Source organism: Pagrus major, chromosome 21 (genome assembly GCF_040436345.1).
Source record: "Pagrus major chromosome 21, Pma_NU_1.0".
Classification (NCBI taxonomy): domain Eukaryota; kingdom Metazoa; phylum Chordata; class Actinopteri; order Spariformes; family Sparidae; genus Pagrus; species Pagrus major.
The window spans coordinates 17,535,867-17,563,648 of NC_133235.1; the positions used below are offsets into that span (position 1 = coordinate 17,535,867).

Genomic DNA, 27,782 nt, shown 5'->3' on the forward strand with positions numbered 1-27,782 from the left:
TTTTTTGACATGGAACATAAATGTAAATTGTTTCACCATTATTTTGTGTCAGTTGCACGAGGGTTAATTATGCTTTTAATAGTTTTGCAGATGAGTTCGTAGTGAATGTGCTGTAAGCTGGTTGTAATACACCAAACGTCCACTGGGCGGTGCTGAAGCCCCACAGCTCGGCCGCAGTAACACATGAGGACAATTAAACTGCTCAGTCTATTAACTTCACGTGAAAGTGTCACCTTCTCTCTCTCGGTCGTGAAGTCCTGCGGTGTCTGTCTCTCAGCGGGTTTATTCCCTGTCGGCTAAAGGCTGACACCTTTCAGGTCAGTGGAAGGAAAACTATCCATTTATTTCCACCTCGTCGACGGTTGAGTGGGTGTGTGTGTGTGTGTGTGTGTGTGTGTGTGTGTGTGTGTGTGTGTGTGTGTGTGTGTGTGTGTTTGTGTGTGTGTGTAGGAATCTAGGAAGTAACGTTAGCCTAACTTTTCAACCAGGACGACGAGGACACGTTAATCCCTATTTCCGTGAGAAACTGTGATTTAAACGAGAAATAACATCGCCGAACTGCCGGGAAATAATTGTTTCATCATTTGAAACTGTCAGTAAGCAGTTTGTTTGTTCACCTTTTCTGGGAAGCTCAGGTGAAGAAACGTCTGTTTTTTTTTCTCAAGTTGTGTGACTGGAGTTCGTCACCGCTGACTGGAGGTGGTGGGATCTTCTTGTTCTCCTCTCGTTTAGGAGTGTTTCGGCTTGTAAAGATGAAATGAGTTGTTGTCCTCGAAAGGTGAGACTTGTTTTGACATTTTGATCGCGTTTGACACTTGATGCAGATTGGCATTCATCACCTGGGCGGATGTATCTGTGGGCATTTTGATAGGGAGAAGAGGAAATGTCGATTAATGTTAAAGTAGGGATTTTACATGTTGATACTATGGGTTGAAAAGTTGTTTTTAATACAAGAAATAATGCATTTAGCTGGAAAGATTATGTTAAACATGTACATATATTTTTACTTGAATTCCTACTTTCTATTTTTCATTTTAAACTCACATTTGGTCACATTGTGTGTTTCTACAGTGGATGTTGGCAGAGAGTTGGGGCAGTGAGTTATGCTGAAAGCTGCCTGTATATCTCTACATCAGGATGAGCACTACAGATGGAGCCGAGGCCCCTGAACAGAATGAGGAGACCTGTGTTGTGCAGATCTACCCCAGGCAGCCCCAGGAGAAAACTGCCTACTGTCCCCTGCAGATCAGCAGCGGGGACACGGCGAGGACGGTCGTCCACAACACGGTGATCAGCCTGGGCCTGGATGCCACCCAGACGTACAACCTACTGGAGGTCAGGAAGAGCGGCGGAGAGGAGAGGTTGCTGGAGGCTGGGGAGTATATTTTGGAGCGAGTCCTGTTGTGGCCACCTGAGACGCAGAGGTGGCACCCTCAGTCCCAAGGGTACTACTTCGTCCTGCAGCAGAAGCAAGCCACCAGTGGAGGTAACCAAGTAGGAAGCAGCAAAGAGGACTACGATGACCTCTGTAACCTCCAAACTGTGACTGAGGAGAATATCCTGGAGGCTTTACGCCAGCGCTTCTACAAGCACAAAATCTACACCTACGCCAGCAACATCCTCATCGCCATCAACCCTAATAAGTTCCTACCTCTGTACTACAATCCCAAGTTTGTCAAGATGTACGAGAACCAGCCCCTGGGCAAACTGAGCCCTCATATATTTGCCATAGCAGATGTGGCCTTTCGCGCCATGCTGAACCGGCAGGTGAACCAGTGTATTGTGATATCTGGTGAGAGTGGCTCAGGGAAGACTGAGAGCAGCAGTTATCTCATCCACTGCCTGACTGCGCTCAGTCAGAAGACATACTCCAGTGGGCTCAAACGGACCATCCTCGGGGGTGGCCCAGTGCTAGAGGTAGGTCACTGTGACATGAAGCCGTCTATGTGTGAAACCTACTGACACCCTCATCTGTTCTAGCAGTCCACAGTATTTTTTTATGTGAAAGAAATAAGACTTAAAAGATTGTAACCTGTGTGCGTCATCATACTTTCGAAAAATTATAAGATCAAACTGTCAAACATTTTCTGGTCCAGGTTCTCCAGCTTGAGATTTACCACAAAGTGGAAACAGACAACTTTTCAACTTTTCCCCCTAACAGCGTTTCCCTGTGGTATTACTTTTGGCATGGCTGTTGCAAACACGGCGTTAACAACATGACTACCGCTAATGGCCTTGCTGATGTCCAAAGCAAAAAATAGCCATTAGAATCCCACTTTGACCGAGAAACCCTGATCTCAGTGCTATGAAAAGCAAAAATAACACTTAGTCGTAATAATAAAAAGACAGGTTTAGTTGCTTACTGATCTAGTAGAAAGAATGCCAGTTTGAACCGTCTCAAGTCCCAGTGATAAGGGGAAACAACCTTTGACACAACACCGGCACTCTCCATCGAGTGAATGCCCGTCCGTTCACTCTTGTTTTACTTCAGTTTCTATCGCTCTCCCTCTTCCACTTCTTTGCCTTCACAATCAGCGGGGTTCTGTTTCTTTTGCAGTTCCGGTTCTTCCATCGTTACCTGGGAATACCCTCCAGGGAAAACAATGCCTCTTCCTGTTTTGGTTGCGCAATGGCAGATGCGCTTCTTTTGTGTCGTAATGCTGCCGTCATTTTTGCAGGAAAAATCCAGCCTGATGGCAGGCAGAAGTCTGAAGCCTCACTGTAGGTTTTTACTCCTTAGAGAGGTCAAGCTGTCCCTTTTTTTTGTTTGTTTTTTTATGAAGAACGTCTTTTGGGCAGTCTTTAGCTGTAAACCCCTACAACTGGTTCATATTCATTCAGGGACAGACCGATTACCACATCTGATAAGTAGCATTTTTCTGAATATCAGAATCAGTGTACTCATGTACTATATAAAATTCACAAAGTTGTGGAAAAATGCCCATCATAGTTTCGCAGAGCCCAACACAACATCTTCATGTCTTTTTTTTAGTCCAAAACTAAAAGATATTTAATTTACAGCGATATAACACAGAAAAACATTAATTATAGACTGAAAAATGGCACTTCATCATGAAAACGTTTCCTGGTTCTTCTCATATTTGAGTATTTATTGTTTAATATTATTGTAAATTGCTGCTTTTTTTCAGGACTGTTGGTTGAACAAATCAAACAATTTCAAATTTCCACTCTGGGCCACAGCGGTCTGGTCTTTTTTTTTGAAAAAAGGAAAAAACATTTCCAGCTGTAACTACCTCAAATCTTTCATCCCACCAGCAACTTCGTGCATGCATGGTTTAAGAACCCCCAAATGTTGCTGATGTTTTCAGTTTAGTCGATAAAACCAGTCACTTAACCAGTTGATCATCTGCCTTTGCTGCAGTCTGCAGAGAGTGATGAGTCATGAACTTAGACCCTGTCATCCTGACCTCAAAGATCACATTGGTAGGACTTTGCTAATTACCAGTTAAATATGGATGTTTGTGAGTCTAAATGAAACTGTATTTACGCAATACATAGCGCCCACTTCAGTCTCATATCCTTTTTTAAAGACATGTCAATCACTCCCGTTCAAAAAAAGAAACACTCCCTTCAAACAGAGAGTATGTATCAGAGCCTCTTGTGTTTTGCTGCACATTGCACTTCCTGCAATAAAAACATCAGTGTAATCAACAATAACCACAAAACAGCTGCGTGATCTAAACCATGAGAGACTCTGTGATCATTTATTTATAAGACAAAACAGAAAAGGGAACCAAAACACTTACCAGTTTGAATAAGAAGGCAGAACATCTGTGCTGATTTTTATCATCAGTAATATTTCTAAGTGTCATTTGGTTTTGCAATATTCCTCTCGCACCAAATAAGAAAGGACAACGAGGAAAACAGTGTTAGTCAACTGGGAATTCCCTCTTTGTTTTATCAACTATAAGCAGTTTCACTCTCACTCATTTAGGTTAAAAGGTTTATTTGTCGGCCTTCACACCAGCGTGGTTCTACACTAACCGTGTCAATGAGTTACACAACTACACATTTGCCTGTGACATCTGCTTTCTGTTTCAGTTGTTTGTTAGCTTACACATCATGTTTGAATGATAACTGGCAAGAAGCTAGGACAAAATTCAGGGAAATACCCGCCTCCTTGGGACTTTACAAACTTAAGTGTTTTTCCCTGTAAAAGAATTAATTGTTTTTCGAGGAGCCTGTTTTCAGTGCTCAACGCCTGAGAACAAATCAGCAAGTTGAAATCAGATCGTAGTTGGTTTCAGTTCACTATTGTGTATCATTATTCATGTTGTTGTTTTCCAAAGTGCTGTTGGCACCATTCAGATCTGCTCTAGACTACCAGAGCTTGGAGATTCTGTGGAAAAAGTTTGTGTGGATATTTCAGATCAGTTCACAAGTGCATGTTTATCTATCCATCAATAGACCAACTAACCCTTTCACACAAAGGCTCCTGGCCCACGTTGTTAATGATCACACCCCCACACACACATACACAATCCCAAGGGGCCAGGTTTTCTTTAGACGGCGTCTAAATATGGATTCTTCCTCTCTGAACAGGTCCAACTAGTTCCTCAAAAAAGCGACAGTTGAAGTGGTTTTCCTGTAAACTGATCTTACTGGCATTTAGTTGTTTTATGCTACTGTCCTCATAGGATTTCAAATAGGCAGCGATTTAGCTTGAGCAGAGAGAGCGGCTTGTTGCGATTTGATTTTTTTTAAGTAGGAAGAAGCTCACTGAATACAGAGGTCATACCACAATAGTTGGTGTAAGCTTCGGTTAAGCAATGACAAATGTTCACACCAAAGCTGAATATCAACACAGGCCAAGCCAAGACCTATTGACAAGATTCCAAATGTAGCAATGAGAATTAGTTGATTTGTTAACTTCCTGTCTGGGGTTTTTTTGCATCCGTAGTTCAGCTGCTTTGCCATCTTGGGATTTCCTTCATGAGTACAAGAGTCACACTCAAAAAATTGAGACTTCTCTTTATTTCCTTCTAACTTTCAATTCAATGTTATCTTGCTTCACATCAATGCAACAGAAACTGCATGTGGTTTTAATCTCCCTGGTGCAAGATAACAGCCGCTAGATCATGTATGCATTGCCACTTTTTAAGATGTTGTAAGAAATGAAGATACAGAAGTATGTTGTTAATTTTAAAATCAGGAAAAGGTCTTCAGGGGATGGCACCTCGCTTTCACGGCAGTTACCTGACTGACTGAGTGGTTGTAGCATGAGGTGTTGGTGATCAGGAAGCCGAGAGCTGAGCTCCACAGTGGGAATGTGCAGGGCGTTGTCTTTGAGGGAACTCCAGAGAGAGAAGAGAAGCAGGAACGTGTCAGAACAGGCTGAGCCAGGTCTGCTGGCAAACCTACTCAGCAAAGTATAAATCACCTCTTTTCTTTCTCTTTCTCCCTCTGTTCTTAAAACCTGTTCCCAGAAATGCACTCTTTCTCTCTTTCTTCCACCATTATTCAGCTGCCTGTCGAGTTAGGGATCATGGATTCTCATAGGTCTAGCTCACTCTAGTCCCCTTCTTTGGTTTGAATTTTTAGGACACAACTGGTTCATATCTTTTGCAGCCTTCAGTATCCCACAATCCATTTTGCTTTGTTTGCATTAGTTGTTGAAATGAAATTATATGTTCAGACCCTCCTTTAACTGTTAGTTTTCTCGTAAATTGTTGGATATTTTGAAGAAAGATGAACTGATATTTTTTATTTTTAGGGACAATACCAATATTAGTCATCAAGAAGAATTATAACTGATATTTTGAGCCGACATACATATGCACTAAAAATTGTAGGTCATCCCAAATTTTTAAACCGAAAAGCCTCTGAATTCATTAGTTGACCTTGCTGAAGAGTTGAAAGCAAAACAAGTTTGGCAACATTCAAACTAGATGAATGAAAAAGAGCCACTGCAGGATCCGGAGCATTAATTGTACTGTTTGTTATAATCAGATGGCATTAGAAACAAAGCAGCGTTATATGGATAAGCGCTTATTCTGATTATAGTTCTTGTCTATATCATTGAATCTATAGATTATCTGTTTGATTAATGCCTGTTACAATTACCAAATGGTTACAGCACATGCCATACAACTGCAGGGTCGCTGGTTCAACTTCAGCGAACACCTTTGTTGCATGTCCTGTCCTTCTCTTTCCCCTGATTTCCTGTCTGCCTCTTTACCTCAGGTGGAAAATGCACCGAGAGAAATCTTTAAAAACAACCAACGAGACAAATCAAACAAAAAATTACCAAGATTACAAGTTGACATCCTCCAATTGCTAATTTTGTCAGGTGTCTATCATCTGACAGTGAAATGTCACAGCTCATTCTCTTAATTCAAGTCATTATCATACTTGTCCAGTTTTACCACTGGTCCTACTTTGTTGGCTGTTATTGTGAGGACAAATTCCTGGTGATAAACCTGGAATTTTGCTGACTTTACTACCAGACTGAGTTTAAATGAATGCATCAGTTGTCTCTGCTGGAAGCCCTCCTAATGATAGCGTCCTTCAGCTATCCAGACCCAAAACTGTGGCATTTGCAAACACCTGTTTCTCCCCGTCTTTCACATACCTACTTCCCTCCTCTCTCCATATGCCTTTCTTTCTTTCCATGCTGCATTTAAGCTCTTTATATAAGTTTGATTGATCTGTTTTTTTAATGAAAGCCACGCATGTTTGAAAAGATTCCTGTCTGTATGTACAGAGGTGCGCTGGGGAGGAACATTCCTTTACCTGCCAGCATGCGATCAGTACAGTGTGCAGGTCTATTTCCCTGTCTGCATGACTGTGGCCTGTTAAGACACGACCCTCAGCATAGCTCAAACTGGAATGACGGAGAACTTTAGATGCTTACGTGGGCTCTGTTTGGATTTCTCTTTTCCTGTATTAAAAGGAAGTAAAAGCTGATCCAGAGTCAGCTGCAGCTACTGAGCATCATTTTCCCAGTGACTTTGCCTGGGTGGAGTCTTGTGTGTTATTGATTGTGAGCCTTAGTTACTGTCTCCAGTCACAGAATAACACTCCAGGCAACTATTAGATCAGTCATTAAGTTGCCTCTTGGGCTGCAACCGATGATAATCTATGCCATCAATTATTTTAATAATTTGTTTTTTGATTAATTGTTTTGTCTAGAAGATGATAACAAATGCTCATCAAGTTTTCCAGACCCCAAAGTGTCTTTAAATCACTTGTTACTTTGTCTGAACGACAGATGAAAACAAAGGTATTTGATTTCATGATATGAAACCCAAAAAAAAGCTCACATTTGAGTTGCAGGAACCAGCTGATGTTGGTCATTTTACTTATTAAGTAAATTAATCAGTTGAGAGAAATGAATCAATTGCGAAGATAATATTTTTGTGGTTGTAAACTAATAAATCAAACAACAAATATTTCCTTTCCATCAGCTTATTAATTCATTGCCTACCAGATGATAATATCAGGGTGGCAGTAGAGGTTTTTCAGTTTATCAGCCCTGCAGGAGGGAAATAAATTATCAGAAATAAAAATTTACAACTCAGAAAAATAAAAGAGCAGAGCAGAAAACACCAACCACTAAAAAAACAACATGTTTTAAGTGTGAGGGAAATGCCACTCTGTTGACTCAGAAGCCTCATTGATATCTTAACAAAAGGCTGCTTGATGACGCTTTTGTGACCACTTAACCGTGTGCATAATAGATATGAGTCTCCTGGTTTAACTGCATTATTGATAAAAATCCTGAGAATGCATTGCAATTCAAAACACAGCTATATACTTAGAAAAGCAATTGTGCCATTTAGTTTTATACAATTTCTTTACATCATTTTATGTTCAATGTACTTAAAACAGTTAGATAGTACCTAGATACCTAGATTAGATAGTAACTTGTATCTTGAAGTAAACATGTATGTAACGCTGTGATCCTACCCTCTCACTGAAGTTACATAGTGCAGAAACAAGTGATAGGAGGGCAGAGTTGCTGAGACAGAGACACCATTCACCCTATTACAAGACACTGTTATATTATGAAGCTGTTATTTTAAGGTAAACAGTTACAAAAGTCAAGACAAATTCATTGATAATGAAGAGAACCTTTAGTTGCAGCCCTAGTTCAGAGTTAGATCAACGTCAATGTTACATAACGGTTGCTAACGAAAACAGTCCCCTGCCATCCCCAAACCAAAGGGATTTATTTGGTAGCTGCTCTAGAAGCATTTTAAGTGTTTAGGTCTGGATGCCAGTGTCCGTGAGAAACATGCCCACAAATTTGTCTGTTTACTTTACTGAAAACGTATGTTCCCCATCTTTCAAACAGGCCTTTGGCAACGCTAGGACTTCAGAGAATAATAACTCCAGCCGCTTTGGGAAGTTCATCCAGCTCAACTATCTGGAGAGTGGTGTCATCAGAGGGTAAGACATCATGTTCTATTTTTCTCACCAACCATCTGCAGTCACTTAGTGAATCTTCAAGGCTTCACAGATTGTTTTATTTGATATGTTTGTTTCACCTAACAGTTCATTTTTCAACCATGCCAAAGTTTCACACATTTTTTTAACTTTCTTCTCTCATGTGTTTCTTGCAGGGCAGTTATTGAGAAGTATCTGCTAGAAAAGTCCCGCCTGGTGTCCAGAGATAAGAATGAGAGGTATAATGAAGACATTTTAAATCCTCGCAGAAGCACTCCTAGCTCAGATTTTATATTTAAATCTGGGCATGGAAATTAATATGTCACTGATGCAAACTTTGCTCACAGTTTCACCAATTTGTACCTGACCCCCTGATCTCTAATATAAGCAGACAACTCAATGAAACATAATCACATTTAAAGCACTATGTGCTGTGAAATGTTTGCTACATAACAGAGTTGAAATGAAACCAGCCTGACTCCTGATTGACTGTATCGGCGCTCTGTGACCTACAGGAACTACCACGTGTTCTACTATCTGTTGATGGGTGCGTCCAAAGACGAGCAGGAGGAGTTTCATCTATTAAAGCCGCAGGATTATCTCTACCTCAAGCAGGTACCTTTGATCTGCACACTCAGCAGCAGTCATGGAGAGAGGGGAGGCATGATGTGTCATTTGATGTTATCAAATGGGGAAAACCAGTGGTAGATGTGTATAGAAACAGACCAGCAATATCTAGAAACTTCTCAACAGTAAATTGTAGCGTGTATGAGTGTCTCCTGTGTAGTGAATAAACACTGCACATTAACTAGGCTTACAGTGGATCTGCTTTCCCTCAATCATTTTATTATAGTGAGAATTTAAGACCATGTTGACTCACAGATTCCTTTGTATATTTAGTCCTGTTTACGTATGTCTTTAGAAAATGCTGTTGTTTGATTGAACCCTGGTGTGGACATAAAACATACTGACACCCCTTGAAAAGGTTGGTCTCTGTCTAGTTTTAAGCAACCCAGCGCGTTTTTCTGTGTTGACAATGCAACATGGACCTACTACATGCAATTCTGCCATCAGCTTCTGGTTTAGAGACTATTGCCCCTTTATTTGTTTTTAGTTGCTCTTGATTTTTGATTCATGATGGCATTTCAGCTGCACTCTCAACTAATTCTTATATATAACCAGTGTATGTGTTTGTCATATCTTTGTTCTGCAGGAAGACCTTCATTTTGATGATGAGGAGAAACTTGGGCAGGAGTACAAGAGGCTCCATCAAGCTATGGAGATGGTCGGCTTCCTGGCCTCCACCAAGAAACAGTATGTGAAAGTAGCCAGTGTACCTGTACCTAACCTTTAGGGACAGTAAACAAAACAGTGAATTCATTCATTCATTCATTCATTCATTCATTCATTCATTCATCTTCTTCCGCTTATCTGGGGTCGGGTCGCGGTGGTAAACAGTTAATGGACCAGTGTTAAATGTGTCTAAGAAGGGTTAGGTGTGTCCAACAATGTTTGTAAATAATGATTAGTTTGTTTCTCCTTCTGTCAGACGTGGGAAGGAATGTTTATTTTTACAGTGAAGGACTTAAAGGAATTTAAGAAATATTTGCTGTACATGGCCAAGAAGCATTTCACCACTTTCAGACTGTGTTTACAGTGTTAACAGTGAAGCTGCACAGCTCTCAGTTGGCTTTACCAGCCTAAAAGCTATGTAGGTAGGCAAAGTAATTTGTACTTCAACAGTTCACTGTCGAGGAGTTTCTGCTCTCTGTACTGGTGTCAGTAACAGGTCAGAGCTTGTCAAGTCGAGCAGGAGAAGAAATGCAGCAAGCATGACGACAAGCGCCTGACAGCCTCGGGACACAGTGTACACATAAAGGCACTAGAAGCTTAGTTTATAACCTATTCAGGATTGTTGCCTGGTGAATAACCGCACTAAAGACACAGTAACTGTTAAAGTGAATAAATCTACAGAGCAATGTACAGTGTAACCGCACCGCATATGCAACAGGCGTAAAGTAAAGTTGTTTTTTCTTTGATAAAGTGCTTCATACATTCCTCTGCAAACATCTAATGTCACAAAGTTTCAGTGGAAATTTAGTTGTGCACAAAGTTAAGTGCATCATAATAAAGAATAAATATGAATAGTCTGTTGAGGAATATTTTATTTTACATTTGCAGTAGGTTGGACTTACTCAGTCACTCTTGTATAGCTTGTTTTTGCCACTGGTAATGTTAATATCAACTACTTTTAGCATCTACACGATTAGATGCAGCACTGATATGTTTACATAAATACAGCAATGTTTAGCCTACCAGCGTTGTCTCCCTCAATATATTTTATGTGCATTTGGAAATATCCTATCAGAAAGGTTTGATGGGAACAACAAAATATTTTTATGCATGCTTGAGGTGGTTTTTGCCTTTTTGAAAAATAGTTTATTATTTATCTATTATTTATTTTATGAGAGAAGCACTTTTTCTGAACATGTTTTGATGCATTTTAACTCACATGACTCATCAGCTGTTTCTGCTGTGAGAGCTTGAGGAAGAAGAAAAAGGATCTGTTTTCTGCTGCTGACATCTTCCTGGATAGTCACATAACACAAAAGGGTTAGGTCGCCCAGTTAGTGATCAGCTAGAAGGAAGCTACTGTTGTTAGTTGGCTATAGCTTTGAGTTATTTCTGACATGCTGATGAACTAGTAGCAAGGTTGAGAGATACAGAAAAAAAGAGATGTCAGAAGATACCAAAAGATAAAAATGTCAGTTTTCGGTATATTCCGTATGAGAATGTGAGAAAAATAATGTTAAATGTTGAAGCATGTTAAAGTGAAGCCAGTGAAGACTGTCAACACTGTGTGAAACAAGTCAGATTTGTTGTTGAAACAGATATTCTGACTGAAATCTTACAAAAAAATCAGTGTAGTATACAGGTTTCAGATGGAAATAAATGTTTCTACTCGAGTGTTAATCACTGATGAAATGTTTAATTCACTGTGTCAAATAACCATGTTTTATTAAATTCTGGCTGTATGGTCAAGTTAGACATTTAGCCTTGCAGTTAGTTGTTCATCACCTGTTATTATCAAATTGAGGACCTCCATCATCGCTACTATGTGTGTTAATCCCACTGAAAAAACGTATGTTTGTGTGTGTGTGTGTATTTCCACTTCGCAGTGTATTTTCTATCCTCTCTGCCATCCTGCTCCTGGGCAATGTGACATACACGCTGTCAGAGGACACTGAAGTCCTGGAAGTTGGACCTGATGAAGTTTTGTCCACACTGTCTGACCTGCTCAAGGTAAATTCATAAAAGGAAGCGGTTGATTATAAAAGCTACCCAGTGACCTTACCTTACCTCTGCACACTGTTAAATCACCATCTGGATTTGTCCCAAGTTCATTTCTAAGGTGGTGCCAGTTAAACAAACCCTACACTCCTGATGAAATCACATTAACTAGAAAATATTCTGACTCAGAGCAACTCATAAAGATGAAGTGCGTCATTGCTATGCCTAAAATAGCTCTCTGTTTTGTTTGATAACATACATGTTTTAACCTGCTCTGTTTGTCAAATGCAAGGAATTAATAATGTGTGACATTATTGTAGAACTGTCCTCACACTTTGTTTTTTGTTAGGTAAAAAAGGAGCTACTAGTGAAGACTTTGACCAAGAGGAGAGTAGTGACCGCCGACGTGACCGTGGATTCACAGTACACACTACAAGAGGTAAAGAGTTAAGAGAAATGATTAAATCATTAAATATAATGAGTCTGTTGAATCATCAAGTTGCATAACCCTCAGCTGTGTCTGATATTGTGGTCTGCATGAAATCTAAAGTGTTGTCACCTTTTTTTCATTTGAGATAAAGTAGTAATTGGCTCTGTTTGTATTTCTGTGCATTAAGGCCTCCGCAGCACGAGACTCCATGGCCAAGTCTTTATACGGCGCTCTGTTTGACTGGATCGTCCTTCACATCAACCATGCAATGCTCAATAGACGAGACATGGAGGAGTCTGTCTCTGTAAGTCATGTGATGCACTAAAGGCTGCACTACAACAACAAAAAACTGCAATGTTGAGAGGTCTACATTAGTCAAAAGAATAAAATGTTTTCAGTGGTACTCTTCGAAACTCTTCCTTGATTTTTACTTCTACGTTGATTTAGATATAAAGTTGAATTTTATGCAAATATAACAAATGAATATCAGTTGCATTAATTTGTCATTTTCCAACTACAAGTCAGTTAGGAGATAAAGTGCTGAAAAGGGGATTATAAATGTCTGTAGATGCGTATCTAAAGTCATATTATAGCTCAATTTTCATCAAAAATTCTCTGTATGTTCAGCAGTAAATGTGCAGTCTTAATGTAGCTAATTAATTTCCTCATCATGTTTGCAGACTCTTACATGTTGCTTATGAATTTACCTATTTGTTGTTTTTATTTTTAGTGTTTGTCCATCGGCGTCCTGGATATGTTTGGATTTGAGAACCTCCAGACAAACAGCTTTGAGCAGCTGTGTATCAACTACACCAACGAGAAACTGCAGTATTACATCAACCAGCACATCTTCAAGCTTAAGCAAGTAGGTGTTTTTCATTTCCTATTGCCTTTGTAGCGCAAAGCTCAAGGCTCACATGGTCTTACAGACAGATATATTATAGTGTTTCCTGGTGCTTTCATTTGGTTTTATTTTCCAATTTCTGGATTATTTTTGGTATTAAGGAGTCTTAAAACATGCAGGCACTCTGGTTACTATTCTGGCTATCTAATTACATTTCAGGAAGATTATGTGTCAGAGGGCATCACCTGGCAAAACATCGACTGCTCTGACAACAGTGGCTGCATTCAGCTGATCAATGAGAAGTCGACCGGACTCTTTGATCTGCTGGATATGGAGAGCAGGTAGGTGAATCCCATGCTGTGATATCTCACACTAAACATGTGATGATGATATGGAAAACAAGGCATTTCAAAAGCAATTTAAATACGATATAGTGGCAGACTTAGTCGTAATCTTTTTTATAAAAGGTCTCAGGGCAAAGGAGAACAATAAATGCCAAAAAAGATTTCGTCTTTTGTATTCAAGAAGATATTTTCTTCAGGAAAATACTGATCAAATAAATGTAATTTCAGCTAGCTTTGCAGGCAAATTGCAACTAAGAGCGGCTAGCTTAAAGATTGATGATACAGTCCAAATCATAGTTAGGATACTTGATTTTTTGTGATGTTGATGTGGCTTATTATGCAAAACTGCATACATGATCATTCCATATTTGATATCAAACCAAACTTTCATTTTCAGTTAAAAAATGTTCTAGTTAGACAGCTGTTTTGTGTATTATAATATCATCATATCAGCAATTGATATTAAATTATGTGTGTATTGTTTTGTTTTTTTACCTTTTCTAGTACATCAATGAGTGGCTTTACCCGAGTCAGTCCTATTTTCTGTCCCAGATATCACATGCTGATATTGATATTCTGTCCTTCTCTTTGTGTATCTTCAGCCTCTCTCAGGCCACAGATGAAACCCTGTTGGACAAGTTGAAGCAGCAGCATCAGGACAACCCATTCTTTGTGCCCTCTTCAGACACTGAGCTGACTTTTGTCATTCAACACTTTGCTGGGAGGGTTACTTATCACATCAAGGTGGGGTGTACTACATATATTTTCAACCATTTTTATTCTACAAAGTAAAAATAATTGTACCTTTCAAGTTCAGTAAATGTACTTTCCATCATTCGGCTGGACTGCTGTAACATAGCAATGGTCTGCAGTGGCCTTGTTAGATAAGCCACTGTGGGAAAAGCCTTGAATATCTTGGTGAACTAAGTGAATGATTAATGCTGCTCCCTCCCCTGAGAAGACTGTTGTTGCACTCTGAAGTTAAAAGTTGTGAATACATGTAATGAATGTGGAGCTCCACAGATTCCCCTTCTGTGGGATTACAGCAACAATAAAGGTATGCAACATGCCAATCATTATTTTTCTTCTACCTCAGGATTTCCGGGAGAAAAACACAGAGCATATGCGTCCTGAAGTCGTATCACTTATGCGGAGCAGTGAGCGGGCGTTCCTGCATCACTTGGTCGCATCGAGTCCAGAGGCACTGTTCAGATGGGGAGTCCTCCGAGCCACCATTCGCATCCTCACAGTCTTCAAGAACCTGGGACGGCAGCGGGCAGAACTGAGTAGGTCACCTAAGTTACTAATCAAGCTGCATTTTCAGCTGCATACAGCAAAAAAAACTGTGGATGTGTCTTTGCAGGACAAAATAGTCAAAGCTTATCAGGGATTCATATGTTTAACTCACATTTCTGAATGTCTGTCATCCTCCATCTCTTTAACATATATATTTTTTTAAGAAGTATTGTCATTGATTATGGACTTGTAACAGTTGCTTCCAGAAAAGGCTCCCGAAAGTCCCTCAAAGACATGAAACAGCGTAGCAGTGCTGTGGACAGACTTTCCAGGTACATTTTCTACATTGGTGCATTTCTAGTTTGTCTTGAATCAGCTCTGTAGACGCAATTTTGACACACTATAAATAATCATCTGTAGACATGCTTGTTAAAAGACAATATACTATTAAAATAAATAAAATACTCTATGTTGATGAAGTCCCTCTCTGACATTCACAGCAACAGCCTGACTCTGGATTTCTCCTTTGATCGCTCTGACGAGCTGCCTTTCGATGTATTCGAAGACATCTTTGTCAATTATGAAAAAAGAAAGTAAGTGGGCTATAAGGCTTTAGTTTAAACATAACATGACGTTATTCCTCCACACATTGTATTTCCAGAGCTGTATGTTGTATGGAGCCTCATGGTGTCTGTATTTTCTTCAGGAAAACTAGAAGTGGTCGACAGAAGCAGCTGATTCCAAAGGTAAAGTGTCACTACTGGGTGCAGGGTTGATGAAGCTTTTTATGTCATTTCAAAAGCAGGACTGCAGCATAGATGTGTTTAAATCTTTAAAGTGAAATACCATTAATTCTGTTTGTTCCATTCATCTGTCCAAGCTCCTCTTATTTTGGGAGTCAGAAAACTCACATAAGTTTTAATGTTTTACTTAACAGAACCTCATGGATTTTCAATCCCTCCAACACACTGTTGGTCTCACCGCGCATGACCGAACCAGCAAATTTATCTTCCACCCTCAGCGGAAGGCAAAGCCCCCTACGATTAGCGCTCAGTTTCAGGTTTGTCCTCTCCTTACTTCTGTCTCATAAAGTTCAACTTAAATTGTGACATCATGTGACATACATGTATGTGGAAATGATTGTGTTATCTCAAATATCCATTATTTTAAAGTCATACTCACTTTTTTCAGCTTTTTACTTGGATAAGCGTAAGGCACTATGGGTTGCTGTTAAAGTCATTCTATATTTTATCCAAATTTCAGACAGCATTTTCTGTTTTTTTCAATACTGGATATACAGTGAAACATTTTGGAGTGAAATCTTTACCAATATATTTTTGTCATATCTATGATAGAACCTGTTGTCTCTGTGATTGACTGAAAGATTGATGAAGCCTGACCCTCTCTTTATACTAACTGCCAATGTAGTATTTAAGTGGGTTTCAGACTCATGTGTCCTAGAGTGTGACGGGATTGAATTAGACAGCTATTTAACAACAAGGTCCATAAAAACATACTTGAGCTATAGCCGTAACTGTAGGTATCCACATTTTTGTTCAGTACATTACAAACTCCATATACTGTAATTTTTGTACAATATTGTAGATTACTAGTGCATGTTTGCCTTGTTAAAGGTCCCATATGAGGCTAATTTTCATACTTTCATACTTTTATTTTGAGTGTTTACTAGAAAGTGTTTAGGCTACATACTTGTGGACTTTTAACTGACTGTGTGCTATTATAGTAATTCAACATTAACCATCACTAATTACACTTTTGCATGTCACAGGCCTCACTAAGAAAGCTGATGGAGACAATGGAAAAAGCCGAACCTTTCTTTATTTTCTGTGTTCGCTCCAATGCTGAAAAGGTAACAACATCTTTAGATGAGAACCACAGTTTGGACTGTGTAGCACAGTTCATCACTTTGGGAATTGTTTTGTTTCCTACAGAAAGAGCTGCACTTTGATGACGAACTTGTACGACAGCAAATCAAGTACACAGGCATACTGCAGATGGTTCACATCCAGAAGTCCGGCTACAGTGCCAAATATACATTTAAGGTGGGCAATTGCATGTACATGGGTATCCCACTTAACAGTTTATTCAGGGAATTTACAAAGAAAAGGAAAACTAACTAATTTCTGTATCTGTTAATGAGTGCAAAGTTAATTTGCACTGATATCTTTCTCTTGGTGACAGGAATTTGTGGAGAAGTTCAGAATGTTGCTTCCAAAAGGAGCTACGGGAACGCCAGAGCACATAACAGCACTGTTTGAAAGGATGGAGCTGGATAAGACCACCTATCAAATAGGGAAAACCCAGGTAATTATTCTTTGTCGGATCTATAATATATTCCTATCCCACCATCCACCATTCTCATGTGTATCACGATAGCCAGAGGATAAAGGTAACCATTTCCTGCAATCTATTTTAAATTCAAACATCCAACAAATGACATAACGTGCTGGAATTTTGTGAGCATCAAAATGTCTCCTGAGATGAACTGCTTTATTATCACTCTTGGGAGAACACTGTCATGAATCAGAGAACACTGTCACTTACTAAAAAGGCATTGCAGATTTCATGCTTAACATGAAGTCATAAAAACACATAAAAGTCACATAAGAAGTAACGCATGGTCTGAAATGTTCCACAGATGATATAGTACAAATGTTCCTGGTGGTTTCTCATCTGTAAGCCTCTCTTTCATCTACTCAGGTGTTCCTCAAGGAGAAGGAGAGGCAGCTGCTCCAAGACACTCTCAACAAAGAAGTGATGCGTCACATCATCATCCTGCAGCGCTGGTTCCGGGCCTGTCTGCTAAGGTTGCACTACCTGCAAAAGAAAGATGCCACTATGCTTATACAGGTATCATTTAAGTTAGATTTTATAGATAGCCCTCTTGGAGTGCCTTCTTAGGGTCCCAGCAAACATAACAAATATTAGCAAAGACTTAAGTACAAATAAAGAACATGACAGCAGAGTAAATCTGACAGGACTTCTTATTTTATTTTTTTTAGAGGTGCTGGCGTGAGTTTTATGAGAAGCAAAACCGAGCTGCCACAGTGATCCAGACAGCGTGGAAGAGTTCACTGAAGAGGCCACAGCACGAGACGGAGGATGACAAGAAGACGTCCAATACCCGGCCTGGACGGGACAGGTATACATACAGTACTAATCCACCTTCACTGTTCACAATGTAGGGATAAAGTGTCACTTGAAAAGACTCTCAGAATGATGTTTTACACTGTCAATGGCTCATTTTGCATTAGGCGTGTCTATCTGGCAGTGAATGTTGTGTTCAATGACATGTGTGCAACGGCTAGAATATAATTTAGAGACAATGTTTTGATAATAAATGTTGACACATCATGTCAAAAATGTTTTAATAAGGATCATTTGACTGATTATAAAGGAATTGGGACAAAGATATGTGCAAAGCAGGACATTTTACAAGCGAGAAATGTACTTGTCAGTGCTCTCTGCTGGCCAAATGTTATATAGCATTAACATTTCATGTTACTTAGAAGCCAATAAAACATATCTGTGATGAGCTATAATAGGTTAATTTTAGCCCAGTTTGTGTTAAGTAGTCTTAACTAAACGATGAGGTAAATCTTTCAGTTTACTGTGTGTGCATGTCAGGTAAAATTTTAATCAAAACAGATGATAAACTATTAGTACATATATGATGGAAATAGTTGATGTGATGCCAGTCTGATTTAGTGGTTCTCACATAACAGCTTGAAGAAAGAGTTAAAGAGGCAGCAGAAAGTGGAGCACAGCCCTGGCAGGATCCCGGAGGCTGAGCCAATCGACGGCCAGTCTGCACAGAGGGCCAGGAGCAGGGAGAAGCGAGAGGGCAGAGGGTCCCCTCCTCCTCTCAACAGACCCCTCTCCCTCCCACTGGACCCTAAAGTTGCCATAGATGATCGAGCCACCAGCCCCTCAAAGAGCCCGCTTCAGCGCTACAAAGATATGGGGGGCATCAAGCAGAAGGCTGAGAGGTGGAAGGAAAGACAGAGCGATGATTCAAGTCCAGAAATGCGGCGGCGACCAGACAGGACAGATGATTTTCAGTAAGCTTCCCTTGGTCCCAACAAGCTCCTTTAATAACGTCATAAACATCCTTTTGTGTTTCTGTTTTTCTACTCGTCATGTCTATCTCATGACCACATGTTTATATGGCAATAATTTCTGAAATTATTATGTATTATGTTTCCTTCTGCAATACAGGAAGAAAGGGAAGTCCATATCTGTTGATGAACTGTTGAAGATCAGCTCATCAGGTTCTGATAGCTCACCATCGACTAATGAGGTAAACTTTTTTTATGTTATTGCATAATCAAAAACATTGTTGTCATTCAATCCATTCTTCTTTCTGCGTCTTCTATAGTTGTATTTAGTGTCCTGCAAAAGAATAAATGTAGGCATTGGCATTGTACTGTAGTAATGTGTATTGTAACATGACAAGTTACACGTGAATGGAGGCTCTTTACACATGAATCAAAGAAGGCCTCCCAGTTTGTGCCTCATCACCTTTCCTGGCCCAATTAGGAGAGGGTACGTTTACGCAAGCAGCCCAAACGCAAGCGGCGCTTAGCCTACGCCCGCAGCGGTTTGATGATTAACTTTGGGGGCTCGAAGGAGAGCGAGTACTGGAGCTTTCCGCTGCCTCCCCTCAGCCCCCAAGTGCGCAGCCTGAAGAGCTCAGCTAGTAGCGTGGATGTCCGGGCCTTCAACTCCCAGGTCAAGGTACTGACCGAAGAGGCGTCTCAACCGACTGTGGCTCTCCTCTGCATGCAGGCCTTGCATGTGTATGCCCCAAATTTACTGAAAGTTGCATTGCACTGGGACTTCTTATTTCTGCCCTGCAGCCCAGAACAATAAAGAATGAGCTTTTGCTTCTGAATTTCCAAAGCTCATTCCTGATCATTTTGTTCTTTTCTTCACCCAAATGGGCCTTAGGTCATCGGGTACGGTTCAGACTCACCACAGTCTGATGACTTGTTTTTATTCAAGTGTTTTTTGGTCACTATAAAAATTAAAGAGAGTTTGATCTCAACTATTTTAGCTTATTGCTTCATTTTCTGATTTTTTTCTGTTTTGTAGTGCAAGTATGCTAAATACAGTTATGAAATTAATTCAGATTCAGATACTTATCATATGCAAGACTAGATAGATTTGTGTCCTGAAAGTCATATTAATCATTTTTTTAACTGTACATGGCAACTTTTGCTGAACCTAAACTATATGGAATGTGTGAACCAAACATTAAATGAACCCATATTTAAATAATGTAAACATCACTGGGACATCATTGATTACTCATGAAACTCATTATTGATGTGAATAAAATCAAACACAGTACCAATCACATCTAATAATGACTGTGGAAACATGGAAATATTATTTAAAATCTCACTGTGTGTAAATAATAAATGTTCCTAACACATTAGGGCTGCACAGATGTTAAGTGAAATTACAAAATCCAAATCGCAGAAGCTACAATATAATAATCTTTCCCACTAATCACCACATGAATCATATCACAATCAGTCAAAATATTCCCAATATGATTTTTTAAATCATATTGTGCAGCCCTATAACTCACTGACACAATGTTATATACAAAACTAACTTTGCTCATACTTACCAAAGAAAAAAGGTCAAAGTTCAGTTGGTGGCTGGAGACAGTGAAGCTTTGCATGATGAGAAAAAATGGTGAAGGACTACCTCTGCCATGCTAATATTATTTAAAAAGGTCAAAGTTCAGTTGATGGCTGGAGACAGTGAAGCTTTGCATGATGAGAAAAAATGGTGAAGGACTACCACTGCCATGCTAATATTATATTGTGTTAATGTGGTCTGGTTTGGTGGTGGAGCTGTGGTGAAGTTGCTGCAGGGGGACGTGGTGGGGAAGAAGGTCTTACTCTGTTTACTGAACTGTTTGTTTGCACGTTTTATACTTTGACTAAGAGCATGTGCATGTTTCGATACTGTTGCAGATAGCAGCAGAACCTGATGGGTCGAGGTTCAGTCTTCCAGTCAGGAGCAGCAATGAGGACTCTGGACAGCAGGGATCGAACCAATCACAACTCACAACCCCTGAAAAGTAAGACCCTTCTCTCAGTTAGAGGGAAATTGCTCAAGGTTTGACTTTTTAGGACCAAGCTTAATGTTTTTAACAATACTTGATGTATGTGATATGTTGCTGCATGTTGATGATACAGACTGTCTTTTCTACAGGGCTTGGTTTCTCACAAAGTTTTTGAGAAAGCGGAAGCCTTATTCCCCGAACAATGATTCTCCGACTCTGTCAGATAAAGCAGGTAAACAAAAGTTTTCAAAGACATATTCCCCAAAGCAGCAACCTTAAATAAAATGTATTAATTAAAACAATGTGGATTGAATATGTACAATAGTACGCTGAATATAGAAATATTATTAAGATTCATTGTTAATGAAATCAACCTATACATCAACAGTAGTAGATATAATGTATAAACTTTGAATTATCATGTTAGACTAATAATGAAGCATCTCCTTTGTCTGACTGCAGTCACCTTGCCCAGATACAATCCAGATCCTTACCACATGCCAAGCCAGAACAGCGGGAGGGCCACCCGAAACCCGACCATTCGAATCAGCCGGGCCACGCGGGTGATGCAGTGGAACGTATCTCTGGACCGTGAGATCACCGACCCCAAAGAGCTGCGAAACCTGGATGAGTTCCTCGGCAATCAGGTGAGATCATCAGCCGAGGAGAGGAATAAGTAGCACAGCAGGTTTCGAACAGGTTTTATTTCTCACACTTGGAAATCTTGACACAAATTTGGTGATACTGATTTGATACTGGTGCATTTTTTTTGTTGTTGTTGTTTTTTGCATAATCTTAAAAACATCATCATAATTATTCCTTTAAATAAAATAAATATTAATTCCAGTAAAATAGTTTTGGAGCGGAGTTATGATTATTGACTGTCTTATATAACCATTTACAGGTCCTAGATCGATTATTCTATCTATGTGTTTTGTAAGGCCTCAATTACGTATAAAATTTTATTGATGATTTTATTTATATTTTAAATGCACACAAAAAAGTTGATAAATCCTGTGTTCTGCATTTTCACGATTTCTTCTTTTTCCATCTTTCTCCTCAGGTTAATGAGCTGCAAAGTAGAATAAAAGAGCTGTCACCAACAGAGAGCATCTTCCTGACAGCCACCATGCAGTTCAGAGAGACCATCAAAGGCATGTACTCATTGCAGGTCAGTTGAACATCCTTCTCTGTACAATATAACGTTTCATGTAGTAGGAAGAAGTTAGGGGGAACAATCTTCTTCAACAAATCTCTACAATTCAGGATTATTATAAGAGCATTTTTTATACATGTGAACACAAACTGTGTGACCAACAGAAGCCCCAAATCGGCTACAAAGATCTGATGAAGGGCTACCGCAACAAAGTGAGCACACTAGCAGGGTCCAAGCAGAAGACAGAAGTCTCTCTGGTGGTCAACTTGTTTCAGTCTGTGCTGGACGGCTTTATTAGGGGGGAGATTAAACGAGTGGAGTCTGAGCCTACCAAGGTAAGTTTGAGAATTTAATTTCAATCATCAGTCTCCAAATTACTTTCAGTTGACTTACTCATATCTCACTTCTGGCTTCTTTCAGGCCACCAAGACGGGGAAGAAGAGAAGGAGGAAAAAGGACAAATGTGTACGTTTTTAATCTTTACATGCATTGTGATTTTTTTCCATTTTATATGCAGACAGATCTTTCTAACGCCTTGTCTGCACATCTTCTCTCTACAGCCTAAAAGTCCTCTGGATCACCTGTTCAGTACATACCAGGTGAACATTATGCAGTCATGTGACTTGTGTGGCTCCTACATCTGGGGAATGGAGAAAGCCTACATGTGCAGCGGTGAGTTCAAAGACCTGCCAGTCCACAAACTGTAACCACATTTAAAAAAACAACAAAAAAAACAAGATGGAAACCATTACATGAAACCTTTTTTAAATTGTGTTTTTAATTTTAGCTTGCAAGTTAATATGTCACAAGAAATGTCTGAACAACATCATCACAGACTGCTCGACACGGTGTGCCAGGCAGGTAGGAACTGACATTTTAAATACTGCAGTATGATTTAATAAGTCTAAAAACATGTATGTCAGTTTCTCAAGACACCATTTGCATACATTTCTCATTTATAGGATGACAGTGTACCAGGCTCCCTTCACTTTGGGGTCCAGGTGTGTGTCCTCACCAGTAAAGCCAACCCTGTGCCCAAAGTGGTGGAGTTGTTGCTGATGCATGTGGAGCTGAATGGCCTTTACACGGAGGGTATTTACCGCAAGTCAGGCTCGGCCTGTCGAGCGAGGGAGCTCCATCAGATTCTGGAGACTGGTAAGAAATTCCTCGCACACCAGCTGAAACTTTAACTGCACAAACTTTTGTCTCAGAGACCCATTAAATCCACTCAACTACAATCTGCTTGACAGATTAGAGTTCCACATGAAATTATTTTTCTTGTGTTATCAATTGGCATCATTGGTGTGGAGCAAGAACAGCCAAAGTTGATGTAATTTTCACAAACTCTAAGTTAACAAGAACTTTTTTCATTATCTGAGAGAGAGACACTTGAAATTATGCAACTGAATTGTTTTCCTTCTCTTAATTTCCCATTTTGATTCTCTCTATTTTTTCTTCATTTGTCTGTCTTAGTCTAATCTCTGTTGTTAATTTTCAGTTTTTGAAATTGTCTTTTTATTAATAGTTTAAATTGAGGAAAATAACAACTAGACAACAAGAACATTTGATAATGTGTATGCTTACACATTAAACTATAAATTCTTTATTTCTATTGTTATGATGATTCTTATATGACATCTTATATTTTAAATGTTTTTGGTGCATTGTGTTCTGTCTTGTGGCATCAGATCCTGAGGGGACATCTTTGGACAACTACCCCATCCACACCATCTCAGGTCTGGTTAAACGTTGGCTCAGAGAGCTGCCGGACCCCCTCATGACCTTTTCCCTCTACAGTGACTTTCTGCATGCCGTCGGTGAGTAAATATTAGAAGTATTACAATATTTAAGTTTAAACCAGAAAGGTCTGATTAGCACATATGCATTTTTTTTGTCCCTGTAATACGCACAAACAGAATCAGTAGATTTAATTTGTTATCTTAGATTGTAAACTTAATGGAGCTCTGGAGCATTTTAAGGGTTTTGCCCAACCAACAGTCCAAATGTCAACGATATCAGGTTCACAATAATATAATTTATAGAATGAGATGATAAAATCTGACTTTTTACAAAATAATATATAAAACATTTTACAATTATATAAAATAAAACAAACAAAATCCCCTCATTGGAGAAGCTGACACTAGTGGGATTTTTTTTATCAGTTATCAAAATACTCAGTCAATGAACCAATCAACTAATCAATAAAATTATAATCATTTCTTCTTGTCATCCTATTTAAATTATAAAAAAAATACAGATATGGATGTTTACTATGACAAGTTTTTGAAGTTTATTGATCTCCATGTTTGTTTGTCCTCAGAGCTGCCAGAGAGAGCTGAGAAAATAAGGGCCGTTTACCAAAAGGTTGATGAACTTCCTCCTGCCAATTACAACACGTTAGAGCGGCTCATCTTTCATCTTGTCAGGTAGGAGCGTCTCTATTAGTCTATTGTCCTGCTTCTACTTGTGTACTGCTAAAACAAAATTATTCTATTCTAATATATAGTTTGCAAAGAATCCTCCCTCCTCATAGTGATTATTTGATCCTGTTGGTTATTTGTATGTGATGAAAGTCCTCTGAGATCTTGATCTGTGTATGTTTTTAGGGTCACAAAGGAGGAAGAGCACAATAAGATGTCACCAAGTTCTCTTGCTATTGTATTTGCCCCCTGCATCCTGCGTTCACCTGATGTTGATGACCCCTTCCTTGGTATGAAGGATGTGTCCAAGACTACACAGTAAGTCATACTGCACACTCCTGTAACTCTCCACCATCTTCTGGTGGGAAGATTTTTTTATTTACTTACTTACTTATTTATCATAGTCACTAAAAAAAGTCAAAATATTGTATTTATTCCTATAGATGAGCAGCATTTTTCTGTGGGTGTATTCATCTTTGACCGTGTTGTCTGCAGGTGTGTGGAGATCCTGATCACTGAGCAGTTGAGGCGCTACAATGAGAAGATGCAGAATATCCAGGAGCTGGAATATGCAGAGGCCCTGGCTGTCAATCAGCTCAGACTAAGGAGACAAAATACGGTATTAAATTCATTGTTAAGCGTTTTTCTGATCATCTACGTCTGCCAGTGGATATTGTTTCTGAGAAAAGTAACATTTGGGATATTAACATCCTTGCTCATTTTTCTAAATAAAATTCAAACGATCTGAAGCCAGAGTCTTCATTCATCTGCTGACAGCCAACCCCTACTCTGATTTCTGTGCAGGTTGTTGAAAAGCCCTCAGAGGTGAACGCTCCAGAGCAATTAAGTCCAGATGAAATGGAGAGGACACTCATCGATAGGATCAAGTCTATCAAGCAAGAAAAGTGAGCTGAGATTTTTTTTTCTTAATTTATTGGAGCGAAATGCACTGATAAAATTAGTTGAAAAAATATCTTGTTTTGTTATTTTCAGGGTGAACTTGGCCTGCCGGTTACCTGACCTGGAGCAGGAGCAGTCTGACGACGACAACCTGGACTCATCGTCGTCGATGAGCTCAGATAGCTTAGATGACCGCCTGGGGAGCATGGATTCGGAAGGTCAGTAGGGAGGTAAGGTACCTTTACCTTCCTCTGGGGTTTAAGCAAGCAGCAACTCACTGATAAAGTTAAAAATGAGGCTCAGAGAAAGAAGACACAGCACAGTAGATGATCTGATTAGAAGTTAGGCACTGAAACTACTCCAACTCTATATCCTCTTTAACCCTATAGACCATGTGTCCTCTTGAAAATAACCAGTTCTCTTTATATCAAGTGTTGTTTATTGTTCACCAACACAGGAACTTGGGGTTGACAGTGTGTGTGTGCTCACAGAAAATATTTTTACTGTTCTGATGATTCTGATTCTGATTCCAGGAAAAGTAACCATGCGATTGAAAACCCAGAAGCCCAACTGCCCACCTAAACCTCCTGACCTGGCGCAGAGAGTCAGGAGTCTGATGGCTCAGACAGATGATGAACGGAGAGAGTTCGCACCAGGACAAAAGACAGATGTTACCCAATCCATGTGCTTCCTGCCCAGCCAAGACAACTCCTCCCTCACCGACAAGCCCCAGATCACGAGCAAGAGTTTAAATGGGAGCTTTGACGACCTGGACATCCCTTACATCGACGAGGATGATGAAGATCTTACAGCAGCATAACGCCACAAGTTGTACTAATTGGAATCTTCTCCGGAGTTTGTTAATAGAAGACTTTTGTGATGCCAAAGAGGAACTGTACACTTTGTTTTATAGACATTTCCATGTGTCAGTGCTGCTATGGAAACAAAGAGCTTTGAGAATTTATATGTATTTAATGGGAGGTCGAATTTATATGTATATGAACGGTCCCTTCAGGGGTTTTAAAACAGATCTGGAGAATGACCCAACATCAAGGACTACTGAGACTCCTTGTACCAGTACACTGTGTGTGATTTTAAACATATTTCAGAATTGTACAGTATACATTTTATTAAAAGTAGGTATTTTTAATCAATTCTGTAAAGTTGTGTGACAAGCTGTGTCTCAGGATAACGTGACGAGGAGCAACTGACTCAAGATACTTCACTGATGGACATTTTTTTGAGCTCATCCACTGTGGTACTACTTGCAGATTGCCACGTTTTGTGGAAAAAATGTCTTGTAATGGTACCAGATTCTCTATTGTACAGAGTGACATTGCATTTTTGGCTCTCATTGAGTGCATTATTGTGTATCTAAATTGTTTCAATTGTGTTTTTCTGCTTTTCATTTTCCTCTGGTGTATAAACTGCGGTGACTTACCACTGATTCAGGTTACCTGTTAAGGAAATGGTCACATTGCTGCCTTTAAGACTGACTGAAAACACTTCCCTCTGCCTTTCTTCTTAGTATTACGAGGCTGTGCCATTTAACCAAGTTAACAATTTGTATATATGTTTGTCAAACAAAAAAAAAGCATGTCTGTACATTTAATAAGGGGTAGGAATAATGCATAATGGGATGACCATCCTCCAAGTTTGACTTTTTTCACCAACTAAAATAAACTGACCATTTTGTCTCCTGTTCTAAAACAAATGACTCTACTTATATAATGATTATAACCAATAATGCAGCTTTCACATCAAGAAGTTTCTTAAAGGGGAAGACCAAAATGTTGTCATTATTTACTCTCGCCATCTGGAAAGTGATCCCAAATCGATTTGAGAAGACATTTGTATTCTGCCGTTTTTAAGCGGAAATCTTCACTGTTAAGCTAAAAGTGTTAGCACGCATCCTGCCTGAAGTGGGTGCAGGAGCTTGACCATGCACTGAAGGTGTAAATGTTGTCTTTTCAAATTATTTGGGATCTTGGGGCTTCCAAAGACTTGGATTATGCCGGACAAGCTGTATGGAGCCATTTCATGTTTTTCCCATAGTTGAGTAGATAATGGCTGAATTTTCATTTTTGGTGAACTACTTTAACAGTATACAGTATATTATGGTGAACAATTAAACATAAACAAAATAAATTCCTGCATGTTAGAGAAAGCTTATGAATAACTGAACAGAGAAAAGATATTTGAGAAAATATACAAAACGCCACATTTTATAATAGTATTTTGAAACTACCACATTGGTTCCATGATTTGTTACTACATGTTGATACTAAACAACATTGTGAATAACTAATTAGATGATATATCAATTCTGGGATCACCATATGAACTTCTACAATGTAAAATGAGAGGAAATTGTAAAATTGTATGTCAGGTGGAAGTTTTATAGAAAATAAAGATGCCCTTTTTGTCAGTGAGATGAATGACAATATCTATAGCAGACCAGTATTTCACAAAGTTGAATTATATTTCAATGTTCCCCCCGAGTTATGGAGCATAATTACTTATGAGCTCCAAAATCAAAGTAATACATTTCAGTCTGCTGGCTGACCGTGACCCTATTCTCTCTTCATCAGAGCATTTTAAATTAGGCTTTCGTTCTTTGTGATAGTACATCCCTGGTTAGTTTGA

The 27,782-nt window shown here is 39.3% G+C and overlaps 1 protein-coding gene across 4 annotated transcripts; it reads left to right on the forward strand.

The window, feature by feature from the left end:
• The first annotated feature begins 233 nt into the window (after positions 1 to 233).
• LOC141016378 (myosin IXb) lies at positions 234 to 27,568 on the forward strand. Of its 4 annotated transcripts, none has more exons than XM_073490691.1 (41): positions 234 to 317; positions 666 to 778; positions 1,072 to 1,917; positions 8,318 to 8,412; positions 8,586 to 8,648; positions 8,925 to 9,024; positions 9,623 to 9,723; positions 11,589 to 11,712; positions 12,050 to 12,139; positions 12,318 to 12,434; positions 12,861 to 12,995; positions 13,194 to 13,315; positions 13,921 to 14,062; positions 14,415 to 14,604; positions 14,811 to 14,886; positions 15,055 to 15,147; positions 15,261 to 15,300; positions 15,492 to 15,614; positions 16,344 to 16,424; positions 16,507 to 16,617; positions 16,757 to 16,879; positions 17,276 to 17,425; positions 17,578 to 17,717; positions 18,301 to 18,636; positions 18,794 to 18,875; positions 20,566 to 20,672; positions 20,807 to 20,889; positions 21,120 to 21,304; positions 21,721 to 21,828; positions 21,978 to 22,148; positions 22,234 to 22,278; positions 22,374 to 22,485; positions 22,601 to 22,674; positions 22,776 to 22,968; positions 23,502 to 23,630; positions 24,137 to 24,242; positions 24,423 to 24,554; positions 24,732 to 24,855; positions 25,041 to 25,141; positions 25,230 to 25,366; positions 25,670 to 27,568. In XM_073490691.1, the coding sequence occupies exons 3-40, from the start codon at positions 1,138 to 1,140 to the stop codon at positions 25,360 to 25,362; spliced, it is 5,217 nt and encodes a 1,738-aa protein (XP_073346792.1). In that variant the 5' UTR covers positions 234 to 317; positions 666 to 778; positions 1,072 to 1,137; the 3' UTR covers positions 25,363 to 25,366; positions 25,670 to 27,568. The 4 variants fall into 4 exon arrangements, with proteins under 4 accessions (XP_073346792.1, XP_073346789.1, XP_073346791.1 ...); XM_073490688.1 differs by having other exon boundaries at positions 25,230 to 25,354; XM_073490690.1 differs by lacking the exon at positions 666 to 778 and having other exon boundaries at positions 279 to 317; positions 25,230 to 25,354.
• The last annotated feature ends 214 nt before the right edge of the window (positions 27,569 to 27,782 follow it).

Excerpts from the sequence above, each read along its gene's own strand:
- LOC141016378 (XM_073490688.1), top strand. The coding sequence starts at position 1,138 with ATGAGCACTACAGATGGAGCCGAGGCCCCTGAACAGAATGAGGAGACC. Across the intron at positions 22,675-22,775 it reads CGACACGGTGTGCCAGGCAG|GATGACAGTGTACCAGGCTC; the intron begins GTAGGAACTGAC and ends TCTCATTTATAG. Across the intron at positions 23,631-24,136 it reads TGACTTTCTGCATGCCGTCG|AGCTGCCAGAGAGAGCTGAG; the intron begins GTGAGTAAATAT and ends GTTTGTCCTCAG.